This window comes from Fulvia fulva, chromosome 3, assembly GCF_020509005.1.
Source record: "Fulvia fulva chromosome 3, complete sequence".
Taxonomy (NCBI): Eukaryota; Fungi; Ascomycota; class Dothideomycetes; order Mycosphaerellales; family Mycosphaerellaceae; genus Fulvia; species Fulvia fulva.
In genome coordinates, this window is record NC_063014.1 from 1361214 (window position 1) to 1375803 (window position 14590).

The window sequence follows — 14590 nt, forward strand, 5'->3', positions numbered from 1 at the left end:
TTGAAGCGACCATTCGCACCCCGTATGCGAACCTCAATAAGGGATCCCGGTCTGATTAGAGCTTAGCCGACTACTTGTCCTCAAGGTGCGCAACGTGCAGCTCTACATTGCGACCACCACAGACAGGACATGCGCTGACATCAGGCTTAAAAGAGGAGGCAACCCTTTACGATGCTAAGATCAGTGGCCCATGCCTTTCACCTTGCGGCCTTCGCTATACTCGGCGGAGACTGCTCGGTGCGGGCTGCCTCTGCGACCTCGTCACTCACAAGCCCAGATGTCTGCGCAGTAAGCTGTTCTCCCAATCCTGACCACCTTCATAAACCCACCCTTAATGCCTTCCAGCTTGAACCCAATGCCACAGTGTCAGATGCCTGTGCTTCTTACGCCGACCTGAATACACTCAACGACAAGCTCGAACCGTATGTACGGAACCTCGCGAACAACACCGACTTCTTCTCGTACTACCGATTAAATCTGTACAATAAGAAATGCCCGTTCTGGAACGATGAGAACTCGATGTGTGGGAATAGAGCATGTGCTGTAATAACGTTAGACAATGAAGAGGAGATACCGCCGGTGTGGAGAGCAGAAGAGTTGAGTAAGCTGGAAGGACCGAAGGCACAACATCCTGGCAAGAAGCAACAAAAGGAACAACAGAGACCACTGATGGGGGAGCTCGGGCAGAACGTGGGTGAAAGCTGTGTCGTAGAATACGACGATGAGTGTGACGAGCGGGACTATTGCGTACCAGAGGATGAGAGCGCGAGCGCGAAGGGCGACTATGTCAGCCTGAATGACAATCCTGAGCGATTCACGGGATATTCTGGAGAAGGGGCACACCAGGTGTGGGAGACCATATACAGGGAGAATTGCTTTTCGAAGCCACGCTCTGGCGAGAATGGAGCAAGCTCACCTGGAATTTCCGCTGTTCAGCCCGGACTGATGAATCCACTCCAAGGACGAGCAGCGCAAGAATTCAAGTCGGTTGTCAAGGCGCACGATCGTGACGAAGCAAAGAAGTCTGGCCTCCCTGAAGATGCCCTGGAGTTCGAGGACGAATGTATCGAGAAGCGTGTCTTCTACCGGGTGATCTCGGGGATGCACGCATCGATCTCGACGCATCTATGCTACGACTACCTCAACCAGACTACTGGTGAATGGGGTCCCAATCTCGAGTGTTACAAGGAGCGACTGCATGATCATCCGGAGCGGATCTCGAACATTTACTTCAACTACGCGCTCGTTCTGCGCGCCGTTGGAAAGCTGCGAGATTATGTCCAGGACTACACTTTCTGTACTGGTGACTCGGTCCAAGATGCCAGAACGAAGAAGATGATCACGGTTCTGGCAGACGCCATACCAGCCGGATCTCAAATCTTTGACGAGAGTGTGATGTTCACGGATCAGACAGCTGATGGTATTAGCCTCAAGGAGGACTTTCGCAATCGATTCCGGAACGTGAGTAGGATCATGGACTGCGTGGGCTGTGACAAGTGCCGTCTCTGGGGTAAGGTCCAGACCAACGGGTTTGGTACCGCTCTGAAGGTTCTGTTTGAGTTCGGTAATGGCCACGCCGGCGAGGATAAACCGCTGTTGCGCCGGACTGAGCTCGTGGCACTGATAAATACGCTGGACAAGATCAGTGCCGCGTTGAAAGCACTGGAGCACTTCAAGCTGATGGTGACTGCTGAGATCGAAGGCAAGCCAGCGTCGTCGGTCAAGCCTGTGGTTCCACAATCCTCCGATGCTCGCGATGCGCCGAACTTTGACGATCTAGACGAGCTGGACGATTTTGAAGACCACAAACCGCCACAGCTGGGCGAAGAACAAACGATTCGTGAGCTCTTCTGGGAGGAACTCGGTCTTGTTTTCCGAGCTTGGAAGTTCGTGCTGCGGAGCTGGCTTGAGCTACCTCGCAAGATCCCAGTCATTGTTGCCACAGAGTTCGAGAGACTGTTCGACTTCTGGCTCGGCAAGCCGATGCGGCCACGAAGCTGGGAGCTGCGATTTCCTACCAAGGAGGACCTTTTCCCCGGACGAGATGAATTATGATACCCCGACTACGATGTTCTGATCTTGCGTTTCGAAGCATAGCGTGGTGTGGGTGTACATGGCGTCATGATGGAGGGCTTCTGTATGATAGGAATCAGCCACGAGGTGCATGATGTAGATGGAGTTCGCGCTCGTTCGCTTGAGCTACAGGACTAGAGTACAAGCTGTCTAAGACGTACCACTGTGTATCTGACACCAGATATCTTCCGCTGCGTCAGACATGGTCGCCTGCTCATATCGCGTGATAGCGGTTCTATAGCGTTGTGTATGATCGTCACTCACGAGCTATAGGATGAGGCCAACCGTCGTCTCGATTGAGACAGACGAATCTGCTTGAAACCTCCAACGACGTTCGCGTGCACACAGGGAGCTGCATCTACAGTAGAGCGAGTCATGGGCACCAGGGTGACCGCGCGCTTGTAGGTTTCATCGAAAAGCTTGTTCATCTACCGACCACGGTGCAACGGGTTGGCGAACGTCTGGACACGATCTATTGGACAAGACGTTACCACGGCTGTCCGTCCTTGCAGCAAGCACAGAGTACCTATTGGCCGGAACTGCCCGACCTTGCGATGCGTGCTGCGGTTAACGTTTGCTAGCGTTTAATCTGTGCAGTTGTTGGAACGGCCAAACCACTCGCTCAACGGTGGGATCTGCGCCCGCTTGGAGAAGTTTCCTACCTCGTCGACCTCCATCTCGTCTCGTGCTCTTCGTCCTCTCTTTGCCTTGTCTCACAGAAGCGCCGACTTTGTTCTTCTCCGTGCAAATTCGTTTGCTGTCTGCCCTCCTAGTCGTTCTTTTTGTTGCACACCAGCACACCCACTCAGTCTTTACTTAGACGCGCCTGCGGCGTGATACGTTCCCTCACCCACACAGTCCATCATTGACCTGTCAGAGACCGCTGGAGTAACTCACCACATTCCTTGCGACACGCGGCCATCAGTTGTGCAGCTAGCCTTACGTCTCGCCTCCCTTCCTTCATCACCCGATCTACCCATCGCAGCTGCCAGCTGTTGACATCAGTACGGAAACTCGTCGACGCAATCAAAGTATCCGATCCGGCGCCTCGAAACACTTGCTGTTCATCTCCAACTTGCGACGACCTCGAGTCAGGACATTCAAGCGCCGACTATCTTCACCACCGCGCATCATTTCGTGGCTTGATTGCTCCTGCCCAACAACCTTCCAAGCAACTACCAGGTTCAAGCCGCCAACCTAGAAGCAACAGCATTACAACATGTCGCTCGTCCGTGCCCTCACCACCAGGCGCGCAAAGCCAGATGCGTTTGGAAACGTTCAGCATGTCGGTCGCGCCGCAAGTCAACGTGCCGGCAAGCCAGTACATCGTTCGCAGATCTCTTCGCCGGTCGCCCTCGTCTCCAGCTCCAACCCGCTGTCGTACGAAGCACCAGATATTGCTGGTACGAAGCCGATCGAATTCCGCAAGGTCTCCTCAGAATCGTCGGCCGCATCTTCGCACTCTGCCGAGGACAGCGACGCAAGCACTCTGAGCATCAACAGCAACACCGACGCCTCGTCTGTGGAAGAGTCTTCGCCGATCACTCCGGAGCCAGAGCCAAACCACCTGAGCTGCTACTTCAAGACATCATCGTCAGATAGTTCTGCAAGAACATCTCTGGACGCTCCGGTGATCCCTCAACGTGTGCCATCGCATTCGAAGAAGGCTCACGAGCGACTTCACCGCAAGCGATCTGTGCAACGCTTGATGTCCCCACCAACAAGCATTATCCTCCGAAGAGAATCTTCAGAGATGTTCCAAGCTGTCGAACTGCCAAGGGAGAACCCATTCACCGGCGAACTCGCCCAACTGGACGAGGTTGCCGAGGAGTTCAGCCATGCAGTTCGTGACACCGAAGCAGATGCCGATGCCACGTGCATGGTCATGAACGACCTGGCCCACTTCAGCGCATCAGACTACCTGGCGGAGATCCACAGCCTCATCTACGAGACCTTCCTGGCAGAGGGGCCATCCTGGATCTAGATCATCCACCAAACGTTCAACGCACAATCGAACCCATGTCGATCAGGAAATCGACACGGGTTGCAGATCGGGTGCCTCTCCCCTACGGTCCGCCAACCAACCACCACACCAGACAAGCCTGTCATTATGGAGAGCATCTCAGTGCAGGACATCTTGGGCTATTGAGTTCGATGTGCATAAATTGCAGCCTGGCCACACATTTCACATTACTACACAAAACACTATCAACATGTCTGGCAGACTCTTACGACGATTACGATTATCTACTAGAGGACCTGCCGTCCACTCCTTTGCACAGTGCAATTATGAGAAATATGAATTGGGAGATCCAAGGGAAGGATACATTTGGCGTTTCATTTGCTTGCTTGTGTCGATTGATGGCATACCGCTACTGCTGGTTTGAGAAGTCTCAAGGAGGGGCAGAAGTTTCTTGTCATCTTTTTGGAATCGATTATTGCAATATCACGTAAGATATTGTTCTTGTGAATATTGAATCAAAAGTTCATCGCAATCACTTTCGTCTCAAACGTCTCTCGATCTGTTCCTCGATACATAGACTGTGCTGGTTCTGCTTGCTGGTCTGAAGCCTTCCACAATGACAATGCTGAAGTCCAGATTACCTAGCTGATCTTTCCTTTGCCGGAAGTCTCTTGTATCGATAATCGTGATCGACCGCGGAAGCTACTCTGGTTGTTCCGTGACACAGCTTCATGTCATGCACAATATCGGCTCTTGTGATCCGTCGTGTTACTGATCTCCATACACCTGCATGTGAGTGACGGTGGTCTTCCCTCAGACTTGTCACATCGCCACCCACGACAGCTGCACAGGAGCAGCGCATGTGAAAGTCTGGTCGCGCCTGGTGAATAGTGGGCGATCACCGTTCCGCGACTGCTGCGATCGACTTCAAGGTTGCGTGGCTGCACGTGGCCACGTGCGCCCGCGGCGCCTTCCGCTCAAAGTTGTGATGAGATGTTTGTTTTCCGCCAAAGTTGAGCCTGTCGCGTGCGCACTCATATCACTTCACCACTTCAACCGTACCGATACTTACCACGACTACCACCGTTGCGAAGTGCGTCGAGTGTCTCAGCCAGGACCATCCGCGGAGTTCCCTTCTCACACCGCCCAACCTAAACGGCGTGCCTGCAGTAGTTTGTTCCACACGAACGACCCCTCCATCACCAAGTGGTGGACGACATCAACCGGATTACTTGACTAATTCTTCAATATCACAAAGCAGCTCTACCCACACACACGACCACCAATCCGTCCGATCGATCTTCCGTCACTGCCGAGAAGCACAGCGTGTGCAGACGCGGTGCTGCAACAACACCAGACCAGACCAGCCGCTGCGGACGAGTACAAGATGGATATCGACTACACACGACGCAACAAGAAGCCTAGGCTTTTGACTGATTCGGAGAGGGACAAGCTGGACGAGTTCATTGATTCGATACATTATTCGAGCAGGTAAGCAGAACTCTCTCGTGCAAGGTTGGTGGGGTTTGCGGTGTCACTGGCAGCGGAGGATGTCATATAGGCGGTTGAGTAGCACAGCAAGCGTGCACAGGTGCGACACGTGCCAAAGCGAAGCGCGCCATTTCTCTGAGAGGCCCGAGTGAGCTATGCCACCAAGAAGCATGGGTAGTCAGCGGCGTGGCGGGCAGATCTCGAGTGACTTGCAGCTAATCCGACTCACACAGGTACAACGACGATCACTTCGAGTACCGGCACGTGCAGTTGCCCAAGCAGATGCTCAAGGCGATACCCAAAGATTACTTCGACGGAGCACGCGGCACACTAAAGCTGCTGTGGGAAGACGAATGGAGAGGACTTGGCATTACACAGGTGAGATACAGACACGCCTGCGTCGTTACTCACGAAGCTGATTCAATTACAGAGCTTGGGATGGGAGCATTACGAGGTCCACGAGCCTGAGCCACACATACTTCTCTTCAAGTGAGCATTTCCGTACCGCTGAAGCGTAGAAGCAACACTGACCACATAACAGACGACCGATCAACTTCCAGCCCGGCGCGCAATAGGAATAGCGCTCCGCAGTAACCAGACTCTCACATCGCTTCCAAACAGCCTACAGGGCCGCAGATCGCAACGCCCGACTGGAGGGACAAAAGCCATCACGACACGCAGTCTAGTGGGAAAGCCCGAATCGAGGCATTCTCAGCAATAAGAAGGCGAAGCTCTTTCACTTGTACGCATTATCACGGGCGCTTTGGTTGACGAGGATAATGCATTACGGACGATTCAAGGCGTTCAAGCCAATTGTGCATAGCCAATGCTATTTGTCTCTTCTCATGCGTCAAATGGTTCGGCAGGAACAAAGGTGCAACCAGCGTTGGTATTGGAGTGCGCCCAGAATAGGCTGCTGATGATGGTTTCGTGGAGGTGCGAGCACGTGTCATCACGTTGAAGTTTACAGATATAGCCATTAGTCGATAAGCTTGTTCTCACCACCTGCAATGAAAGCAGACTGATCAACAAGCCAACGAGTCAAAAATGAGGTGAATGACTTGATTGTTTGTACCCTGCTAGCTCGTGACTTGCCTTGCAAGTGAATACAGTACACAGCATCTGACTTGCCTTGGTTGCTCAACTTGTGACGTGCCAAGACCTATATCGTCGTCGTTGCTGGTGTTACTGTCGGAGGTGTTGTTGCCTGAGTTCTCACCCTATTGAACAGCTCTTGCTTAATCGTTATCACCCCTTACTTGCACTAGCTTTTCAAGGTCATTAGGTTGTTAATAGTGCTTGCTACTATGTGCTTTCGCTTCGGCGTAAGAATATCACCTGCTTGACTAAACTGTCACTCCGGCTCATCACTTATTATAGGGCAGTAGTAGATATCGAGCGCTATTCGTACTAGATTAGGCCATTGCGGTAGCTTATCAACCCAATACTTGATAGGTGAATCAGTAATAGCAAGCTCAGCTTTAGGGTACCGCGGTAGGCGTATGTACTGCTCTATCTTATCGAGGCCTCGTTAAGCGCAATCTTCGTCGCTCTCGTAATCTTCGACGAAGCCCTTATCGACGGTAAGGTGTAAGGACTGTTACGGCTGCTTCTTCTCGATCGTGACTGGCTTATAGGTTAGCTAGAGCTTCGTTACCTCTTTCTTACGGCCTATAATCTACGTATTAGTAGGACCGAAGCGGCTATCGCTTTCGTTATACTCAAGCTAACGCTACTTTATTCTTAGGTATAATACGACTACTACTACGTACGTAGATTCTGTCGATTATTAAGCCGGTAGTGACTTAATACGGTAGATAGGACTTATAGCGCTCTTAAAGGTAGACAAGTAGTCGTCTGAGGCGCACTGTCTAGACCTTACGATAGGGGATATTGTCTTTAATAATCTAGCTACAAAGCAGTGCGAGAAACTCGTCCTTATCGAATTCGATAGTACGCTCGTTATTAATCTACTACCTACTATAATTTTAATCCAAGCCCTTCCTCTTCTTCTCTTTCGGTTGAATAACACCGTTGCTATCGATGTGGTGCTTCGTCTTTATATAGTTCGAAGCACTAGTCGTAGAGACGTTGGTCTTATAGATGCCCTTCTCTTTTCTACTAGCGCTATAGTATAGCTTATAGAGCTAGTATTCGAGCCCATCTTTGTCCTCAATAGGCCAGCCGTGGTTCTAAATGAATGATGAGTAGTTACGGTCTTGTGAGGTACGGCAATAGGCCTTCAGTCGCGTCTAATCTAGCTAGTTAAGCAAGTCGTGCTTTCTCTTCCCTAGTACCTTGGATATGTCGGCTTTGTTGCTCACGGCGTCGATCTCGATAGTTGGCGCGAATAGATCTTCAGTATCTAGTACGGTTGAAAGCATACTACTAGTTTCAACTTGCTACGAGTCTATGTTGTGGTGTAGTGAGGTCGTGAAGTTGATGCTTGGAGGTTGAGATAGACGCGTCGGAATTGAGAAGTCGGGAAAACTGAAGCGGGAAAGCACGTGACCGTCGGTACGTGATCCGATTAGCTTGGAGATAGGTCCGCACTTCCTAGAATTCCACCTTCTTAGATCGACATGACCTTGAATATCATTAACAACACCTTGTAAAACGACACAGACATGCTCACAAGGCTTGCAAACGAAGGAGAAAACACCGCTTGATTGTTTGAAAATACTGACTAAGCTATAGGCTTCCAACTTGCTTGCTTGTGACAAGGCTTGATTGCAAACCTTGGAGAATGACTTGCTTGTTGATCAGACTGAATGAAAGCACAGACCAGAGCCATGAACAGATCACGAACGCTATCTATTGTCACTCGAAGCCCAGGACCAAGGCCGCGGGATGCGATGGCGTGGAGCTTGGATTGGAGAGAGACTTGACACCTGCGACGTGAGGTGTAATCTGCTCCCAAGTAGAGGTGCTGTGGAAGCTCGTACCCTTTGGGCGTGCTCAGGCTGCGAGACCCGTGTTGTGGCTTGATAGACATGGACTCTTCTGAACTTCTGAGCATCGAATGGTAGACCGTGGTAGAGAGAATCTTGCTGCAACGATGCCCATCCTCGCAAGACCCGTTTTGTGCATCAACTTCAGCTCAAAGAATCGTAACATCATAATCATTTCGTTGTACTTCATGTACCCGCCCACCTCTCACTCAGACACACACCTATACCCTACACCCACCTATTCCCCCACCCTAAGCCAACTTCAACTTATACGTCGCAACCTCAAACGCTCTCAACTCCACCTCCAACCCCTTCTCTCCTAAATGCACCTCCTCCACCTCATCCTCCAGCAAATTCGTCTTCCACGCCCTACTAACCTTGACGGGGCCCAGGTTGATCGTGCCCCTGCTCGTACCACCGAGACTATCATAAACTCGCAAGATGACATGCCTACCCTTCTTCGGCGGCATGTCTCCATTACTGGCGTCCTCATCATCCTCGCCGCGCTTGACGGTGTCAAGGATCAGACTCGGGTTGCTGTCGGATGTGAACTTGAAGGCAGAGAGCAGAGTGCTGATGCTCGATGGGTCTGGGTGGCGATGCACGCGCATGGGGTTGTTGAAGTTAAAGCCAGCGCGGACAGTGGTCTCGTTTAGGGGACCGGCGTGAGGGAGGATTGCCCACTTGATCTTGTGGCGTCCCATATCGGCGTGTGCGTCTGGTGCTTTTGGTGCTCGGAGCAGAGAGAGGCGCATGAGGTTGCCGACTGTGGCGAAGCCGTACTTGCTGTCGTTCAGGACACTGATACCGTAACCGTTCTCAGAAAGGTCAGCCCACTTGTGGCAGCAAACTTCGAATTTAGCCATGTCCCAGGTAGTGTTGTAGTGAGTAGGTCTCTTGACAATGCCGAATTGTGTTTCGTAGGAGGCTTCAGTGTTCTTGACAGTGGTTGGGAACTCGACCTTCAAGAATTTCATGGTCTCGTGCCATTCGACTTCCGCCTCCGTCTCGACGTAGGACGTCTGGTTGTCGTCTGTGATGGCTGAGAGTGCAACAGTGGTCTTGATCCAGGACTTGTCGGAGATCTTCGTCAGCGTTGAGACGGCAACACGGAAGGGAGAGTTCTCTGTGATCTGCGTTGCGTGCGATGGCTTGAGCTCTTTGCGGGAGTTGAGGTGGAAGACTTCAACGTCCCAGGCTTGCCAGTATAGTGGCTTGTCGTCGAAGATGACAAGTTGGTTGCTCTTGCCACCCTTGGGTATGGTCTCGCGACGCGCTTCTTTGTCGTAAAGTGAGGTGATGACACCATCAGCAACTTTCACCTGGAGCTTCGAGTTCTCGAGCAAGAGTGACCCATCCTCGAGCTCATTGACAGAAGCGACCTGCAAGAAGTCTGCTGGGGCGGATCTCTCAGCCTCAGGCTGACCGATAACTTCGGCGCTGTGCGTCAAGCCGGAGACTGTCTGGTGCATCACGATTTCGTGGCGCTTCCAGCCCAGTGTGTTGAGCGCCACAGGCTTAGCACTGTTGGAGTCTTTAAAGCCAAGAGCGTCCAATGTCTCCTTCAGTACCTTCTTACCAGTCTCGAACACTTTAGCATAGCATTCGTCTGAGTCGTCGTAGCACATCTCGATGGATGAGCCAGGTAAGCAGTCGTGGAACTGACACAGCAGCACGTTCTCCCACATGAGGTCAATCTCCTTCTTTGGGTACTTGTAGTCCTTATCGCCACCAATCGTCGCCAAAGTTGCCAGATACTCGATATCGTGTAGCATAATCTCACTCGTTCGGTTGTTGCGCTTATTGTTCGCTTGGGTGGTATAAGTGCCACGGTGCAGTTCGAAGTACAACTCGCCATACCAAGTCACGAATTCGGTGGTGCCGTTGGCAGCGTTCTTCTCTAATCGATCAAAGAAGTCCTCGACACTCCAGCCCATGTGCACACGCGGGAGTTTGCCAACCTGGTCGCTCATGCCGCGACAACGACGAAGCTTCTCAATGTGCCCCCACGTTGGACCACCTCCGCCGTCACCTTTTCCAAAGACAAGTAATGAGGTAGGGTCCTGGTCCATGCTCTTGTGTTGTGTAACGGATCTCTTGACATCACCAAAATGAGCCTCTGCAGTGTACGTCTCGGATGGAGCCATGTGGCAGATGACTTGGCTGCCGTCCAGGCTGACCCAGTTGAATGTGGTGTGCGGGAAGTTGTTGATGTTGTTCCAGCTAAGCTTTTGGGTGAAGAAGCGGTTCATGCCTGCAAGTCTGCAGAGCTGTGGGAGCTGCGAGGAGTATCCAAAGGTATCGGGAAGCCAGAATGTGCGACATCTCTCTCCGAATCGTGATTCAAAGTAGCGTTGACCGTATACAAACTGCCTGACGAGTGACTCTCCCGATGGAAGATTGGTGTCATGCTCGACCCAACTGCCTCCGATGGGTTGGAAGTTGCCCTTCTTGATGTGGTCCTTCACCCGGTCGAATGCATAAGGATAGAACGTCTCTAGCCACTTGTATTGCTGTGCCTGTGAAGCGCAGAAACGATGCTCCTTGTACCGATCGAGAAGATCGCATTGGTTTGACCAACTTCGTGCGATCTTCCGCTTTGTCTCTGCCCAAGGCCATAGCCAGCACGTATCGATGTGGCAGTGACCAATGCCACTCACGAGGACTTCCTTGTCCTTCTCAAGGTCGTACACATCGGCCGAGTCCACTTTTTCTCCGATGTATTTTTGTGCAATCTTCCTGCACTCCTTGAGGCAGTCGTCGGACCCTCCTCCTGCGACAAAGCAATCCATGATCTCGTTGCAAACTTGCAATGCCAAATGCTCTTCCCAGCTGTCTGTAGGAAACTCGCGAGCAGCATCACCGATGATCCAGAAGTCGTAGTAGAGTGCTCGTGCATCTTCGTTGACACTCACAAGATCGGCCTGCTGAAGCTGGAAGTACTTGTCCGGGTTGGGAGGCTGAATCGAGTCGCCGCCAGGTGCATTGCCAAACATGCCGTTGCATGCTGCTTCGATATAGATCGTCTGTTCCTTGCCATCTCTGTAGGACTGCGGGACAATCCATTCTATCCTCTCGCCGTTACCCGTCAAGCCTTGCAATGGCTTCCCGTCTTCAGTCCACACCATGCCCTCATTGCTGCAGTCCCAGTGCAGCTCGATCAACGAGTTGTTGCTCCATTCCTGAGGCACTGTGAACTGAACCTTGAACCAATGTGTGCTCCAACTGGGACCGAATGACTCGCCTTTCTTCGTCTTCTTGTATTCATTGTCTTGACTCGTCGCTTCCTTGAACGTCGGTCGAGTGAGATCCGGAGCATGCCACACAGACAGCTTTACATGTTCGTCACCCGACACACGGCCACGGTAGAGCTTCGCCAACAAGCCTTGCTCTCTGTACTGCCCGTTGTCGGTGAACTGTCCAAGACGACTTCTGTATATGTCGTGTATGAGCTTGCCCTTGGGTCTCTGGGCCAGCTGCGGATACGCGGGAGAAGCAGATGCCATGATGCTGTTGTGTTCTCCTCCCATCTTCGAGCAAGAGACAATGCAAGTGCGTGCAGAGAGGTCAGCAGGGCCAAGTGTCAAGAATGTGTGTCGCTAGGTCAGGTGAACATGCTCGATAGAGAGTGTGCAACATCAAGAACACCACCACTACCGCCATGCAGGTACAGTACGCGTGGAGCTCTCCGCAGTGCCACTGTGCCAGGGTGCCTAGGTAGCCACGGTAGCAAGCCGCAGCTTTCCACGCCCTTGGCAGTGATGGTCGTTGCCTTTCCTCCTCTCCACCACCTGCTCGGTATGCAGGATGAAGATGACTTCTGGTCTGCCCCCCATCTGCGCTGTGCTCACCAGGTGCCATCGAACGGCATCTGTGCGTGCTATGCCCCAGAGTCGTTTGGCATCCGGTAGCGTGCAGTGTGAAACGATGGTGTTTGCAGACCCAATTACGGGATAAGCTTAAGACTTGTGTTAATGTGGCCTCCAGTCGTTTGGCAGTGGCGGACTCGATGTATACGGGACATAAGGCACCTCTGCCGCTGCCCGCGATCGCGAGTCGATGCTGCAAGAGGATCGTTACTGGCAGTGATGGCTGCTGCTTCGTTGGCTGCCAGCTCATCGCGTGCATCCCTGCTCGACTGCAATTTATGATACTGTACTGACGAACAACATTGAATCCGCAGTGAACGGGCTCGGGTTGCCTGAGGATGCGCGGTACCTTGCACTCCAGACATGAACCTCGCCTTCGTTCTTGAGCTTGAGCTTGCTACACCTCTGGACAAAACATTCAGGCCAACACCACAGTCGCTTCGCACCATGGCTGCAACTCGAGAGCTCGAGATGAGCGACCACTATCCCATCGAGCTGCGCTACATCAAAGCGCTGTTCGTTCAACGCCAGTACCGAAAATGCATTCAAGCATGTCGCGACGTCACCAAGCTCGCCGACTCGCGACAACACGAGCCAGCACTGCAGAAGACATTCATTAGCCTCTACGCAGGACTCGCTCACGATGAGGTCGCCCGCTCTATGCACCAGAACTCCATCACGAAGCTGCCCTGCTACGAGTCGGCCGAGCAGCTCTTTATGCAAGCGCTAGATGCTCTGCCGTCCTACGAAGATGCAAGACATCAGTGCAGCCAGACTCCCCCTTCCGATCCAGAACCCGTGCCCGACACAGCCAGCGCAACTGAGCCATACCGCTCGCCCAGCATCGACGAGCCTTCGTTCGGCGACCTCAACAGACTGTCTCGTGCGAGCTCCTCGGTCCTCTCCTCGCCACCAATCTTTCATCGACACAGTCAACAAAGCCTATCTGTGCGATCATCCTTCTTCTCGCCCGGAGCCAGCACTTCAGATACGGACGATCTCGAGAGCCATGACAGCTTCTCGGAGCTCCTGACACCTACAAGACTACTCAATCGCGACTTCTCCCGCATATCCCTTCTCGACATCGCGAACTCATCCTTGCCGCGAGCCACGTCGAGGATGTCATTGATAGAGCCGCCGAAGACACCCCAACGAAAGAAGTCACTATCACAAGGACTCATGCGTCCCATCCGACCTGGATCACCGGCCAAGCAGTTCCACATACCACCAACACTCCCATACTCTGGCGCTCCTCAGCGCATGCCGTCCAGGCTGCCACAACTCGCGACTCGAACCAAGACTGAGACTCGTCTCGAGATTGCCCGCGTTGATTCTGCTATGGGCGAGTCCTCTTTTGTCACCTGCCCAGAACCGGTATCACCCATGTCTCAGACAGGCTCCGATGTCAACCTCTCGGATGCCTCGACGGTATCAGCATTGTCGCCACCACTGACGCCAACTCACCCAGCTCGGAGCAGCTCCGTGACGACTCTAGGTCCAAGCGAGCCGCCGCTGCTCGATGAAAGCAAGTTTCTACGCTTCACCGATCATCTCCGTGCAATGCGCACGCAGCTGGAGAGCCACATCGTAATGGTGCAGCAAGCACAGGATAAATTACGTCAAGTGCAAACGGAGAGGAGAGCTCAGCGTGCAACACAGCCCGCAAGATCCAAGAACACCGCTAGGGACTACTTCAGCAGTCCCGCCCAGCTAAGCCCCAAGGACAATTCGGTAGTGCGACTCCAGCAGGCGCGTAGCTTCTGGTCCTTCATACCCGAGGACATCAAGGCGGACGAGAAGAAGAGGCGGATTCAAGCGGGTAGGGATAGAGGGTGGAAGAAGGAGCGTTTCCAGCCGGGACGTTATCGAGACTTGTGTGAGAAAGCTCTCGCGGAGCTCTGAGAGGAGTGTGGTTAAGCATGAACATTGTGATAGAAAAGGAGGAACAACTTATAGCACGAACACCATGATTGACCTGCTCGTACGGCGCATTTATCGGAAGGGGCGTTGACCATGAACAGCCCTCGCAGAGCATGGGCATTGACTGTCGCAGCTACCCAGTCCCTCGATTGCTGTACAATATGTAACATCACATCATCGGCTTCAAGCAGAGGAGTCCATAATGACCACCAATACTGGGTCTATCGATCATCATTCTCATGCCAAATCTCCTCGCTCACCATGTTTCACCATCAGTAAAGACATAGTCAGTTCTGCCAACGGCGAGAAATCGCATCCAACCA

The 14590-nt window shown here is 52.6% G+C and overlaps 5 protein-coding genes across 5 annotated transcripts; 4 read left to right on the forward strand and 1 right to left on the reverse strand.

Annotated features, from left to right (window-relative positions):
- Nucleotides 1-171: 171 nt before the first annotated feature.
- CLAFUR5_08043 (Endoplasmic reticulum oxidoreductin-1) lies at nt 172-2055 on the forward strand (the record flags this gene model as incomplete). The annotated part of the gene is made up of 2 exons (XM_047907191.1): nt 172-288; nt 346-2055. 2 exons carry the CDS (start codon nt 172-174, stop codon nt 2053-2055), a joined length of 1827 nt encoding a protein of 608 aa, XP_047759057.1.
- Nucleotides 2056-3292: 1237 nt separating this feature from the next.
- CLAFUR5_08044 (uncharacterized protein) lies at nt 3293-4057 on the forward strand (the record flags this gene model as incomplete). Its single annotated transcript, XM_047907192.1, has 1 exon — nt 3293-4057. The coding sequence occupies one exon, from the start codon at nt 3293-3295 to the stop codon at nt 4055-4057; it is 765 nt and encodes a 254-aa protein (XP_047759054.1).
- Nucleotides 4058-5423: 1366 nt separating this feature from the next.
- CLAFUR5_08045 (Cyclin-dependent kinases regulatory subunit) lies at nt 5424-6102 on the forward strand (the record flags this gene model as incomplete). Its single annotated transcript, XM_047907193.1, has 4 exons — nt 5424-5527; nt 5761-5905; nt 5958-6016; nt 6069-6102. The coding sequence occupies 4 exons, from the start codon at nt 5424-5426 to the stop codon at nt 6100-6102; spliced, it is 342 nt and encodes a 113-aa protein (XP_047759055.1).
- A 2627-nt stretch (nt 6103-8729) lies between these two features.
- Nucleotides 8730-12008, reverse strand: CLAFUR5_08046 (Alpha-mannosidase; the record flags this gene model as incomplete). Its single annotated transcript, XM_047907194.1, has 1 exon — nt 8730-12008. One exon carries the CDS (start codon nt 12006-12008, stop codon nt 8730-8732), a length of 3279 nt encoding a protein of 1092 aa, XP_047759052.1.
- Nucleotides 12009-12710: 702 nt separating this feature from the next.
- Nucleotides 12711-14249, forward strand: CLAFUR5_08047 (uncharacterized protein; the record flags this gene model as incomplete). The annotated part of the gene is made up of 1 exon (XM_047907195.1): nt 12711-14249. One exon carries the CDS (start codon nt 12711-12713, stop codon nt 14247-14249), a length of 1539 nt encoding a protein of 512 aa, XP_047759053.1.
- Between the last annotated feature and the right edge of the window lie 341 nt (nt 14250-14590).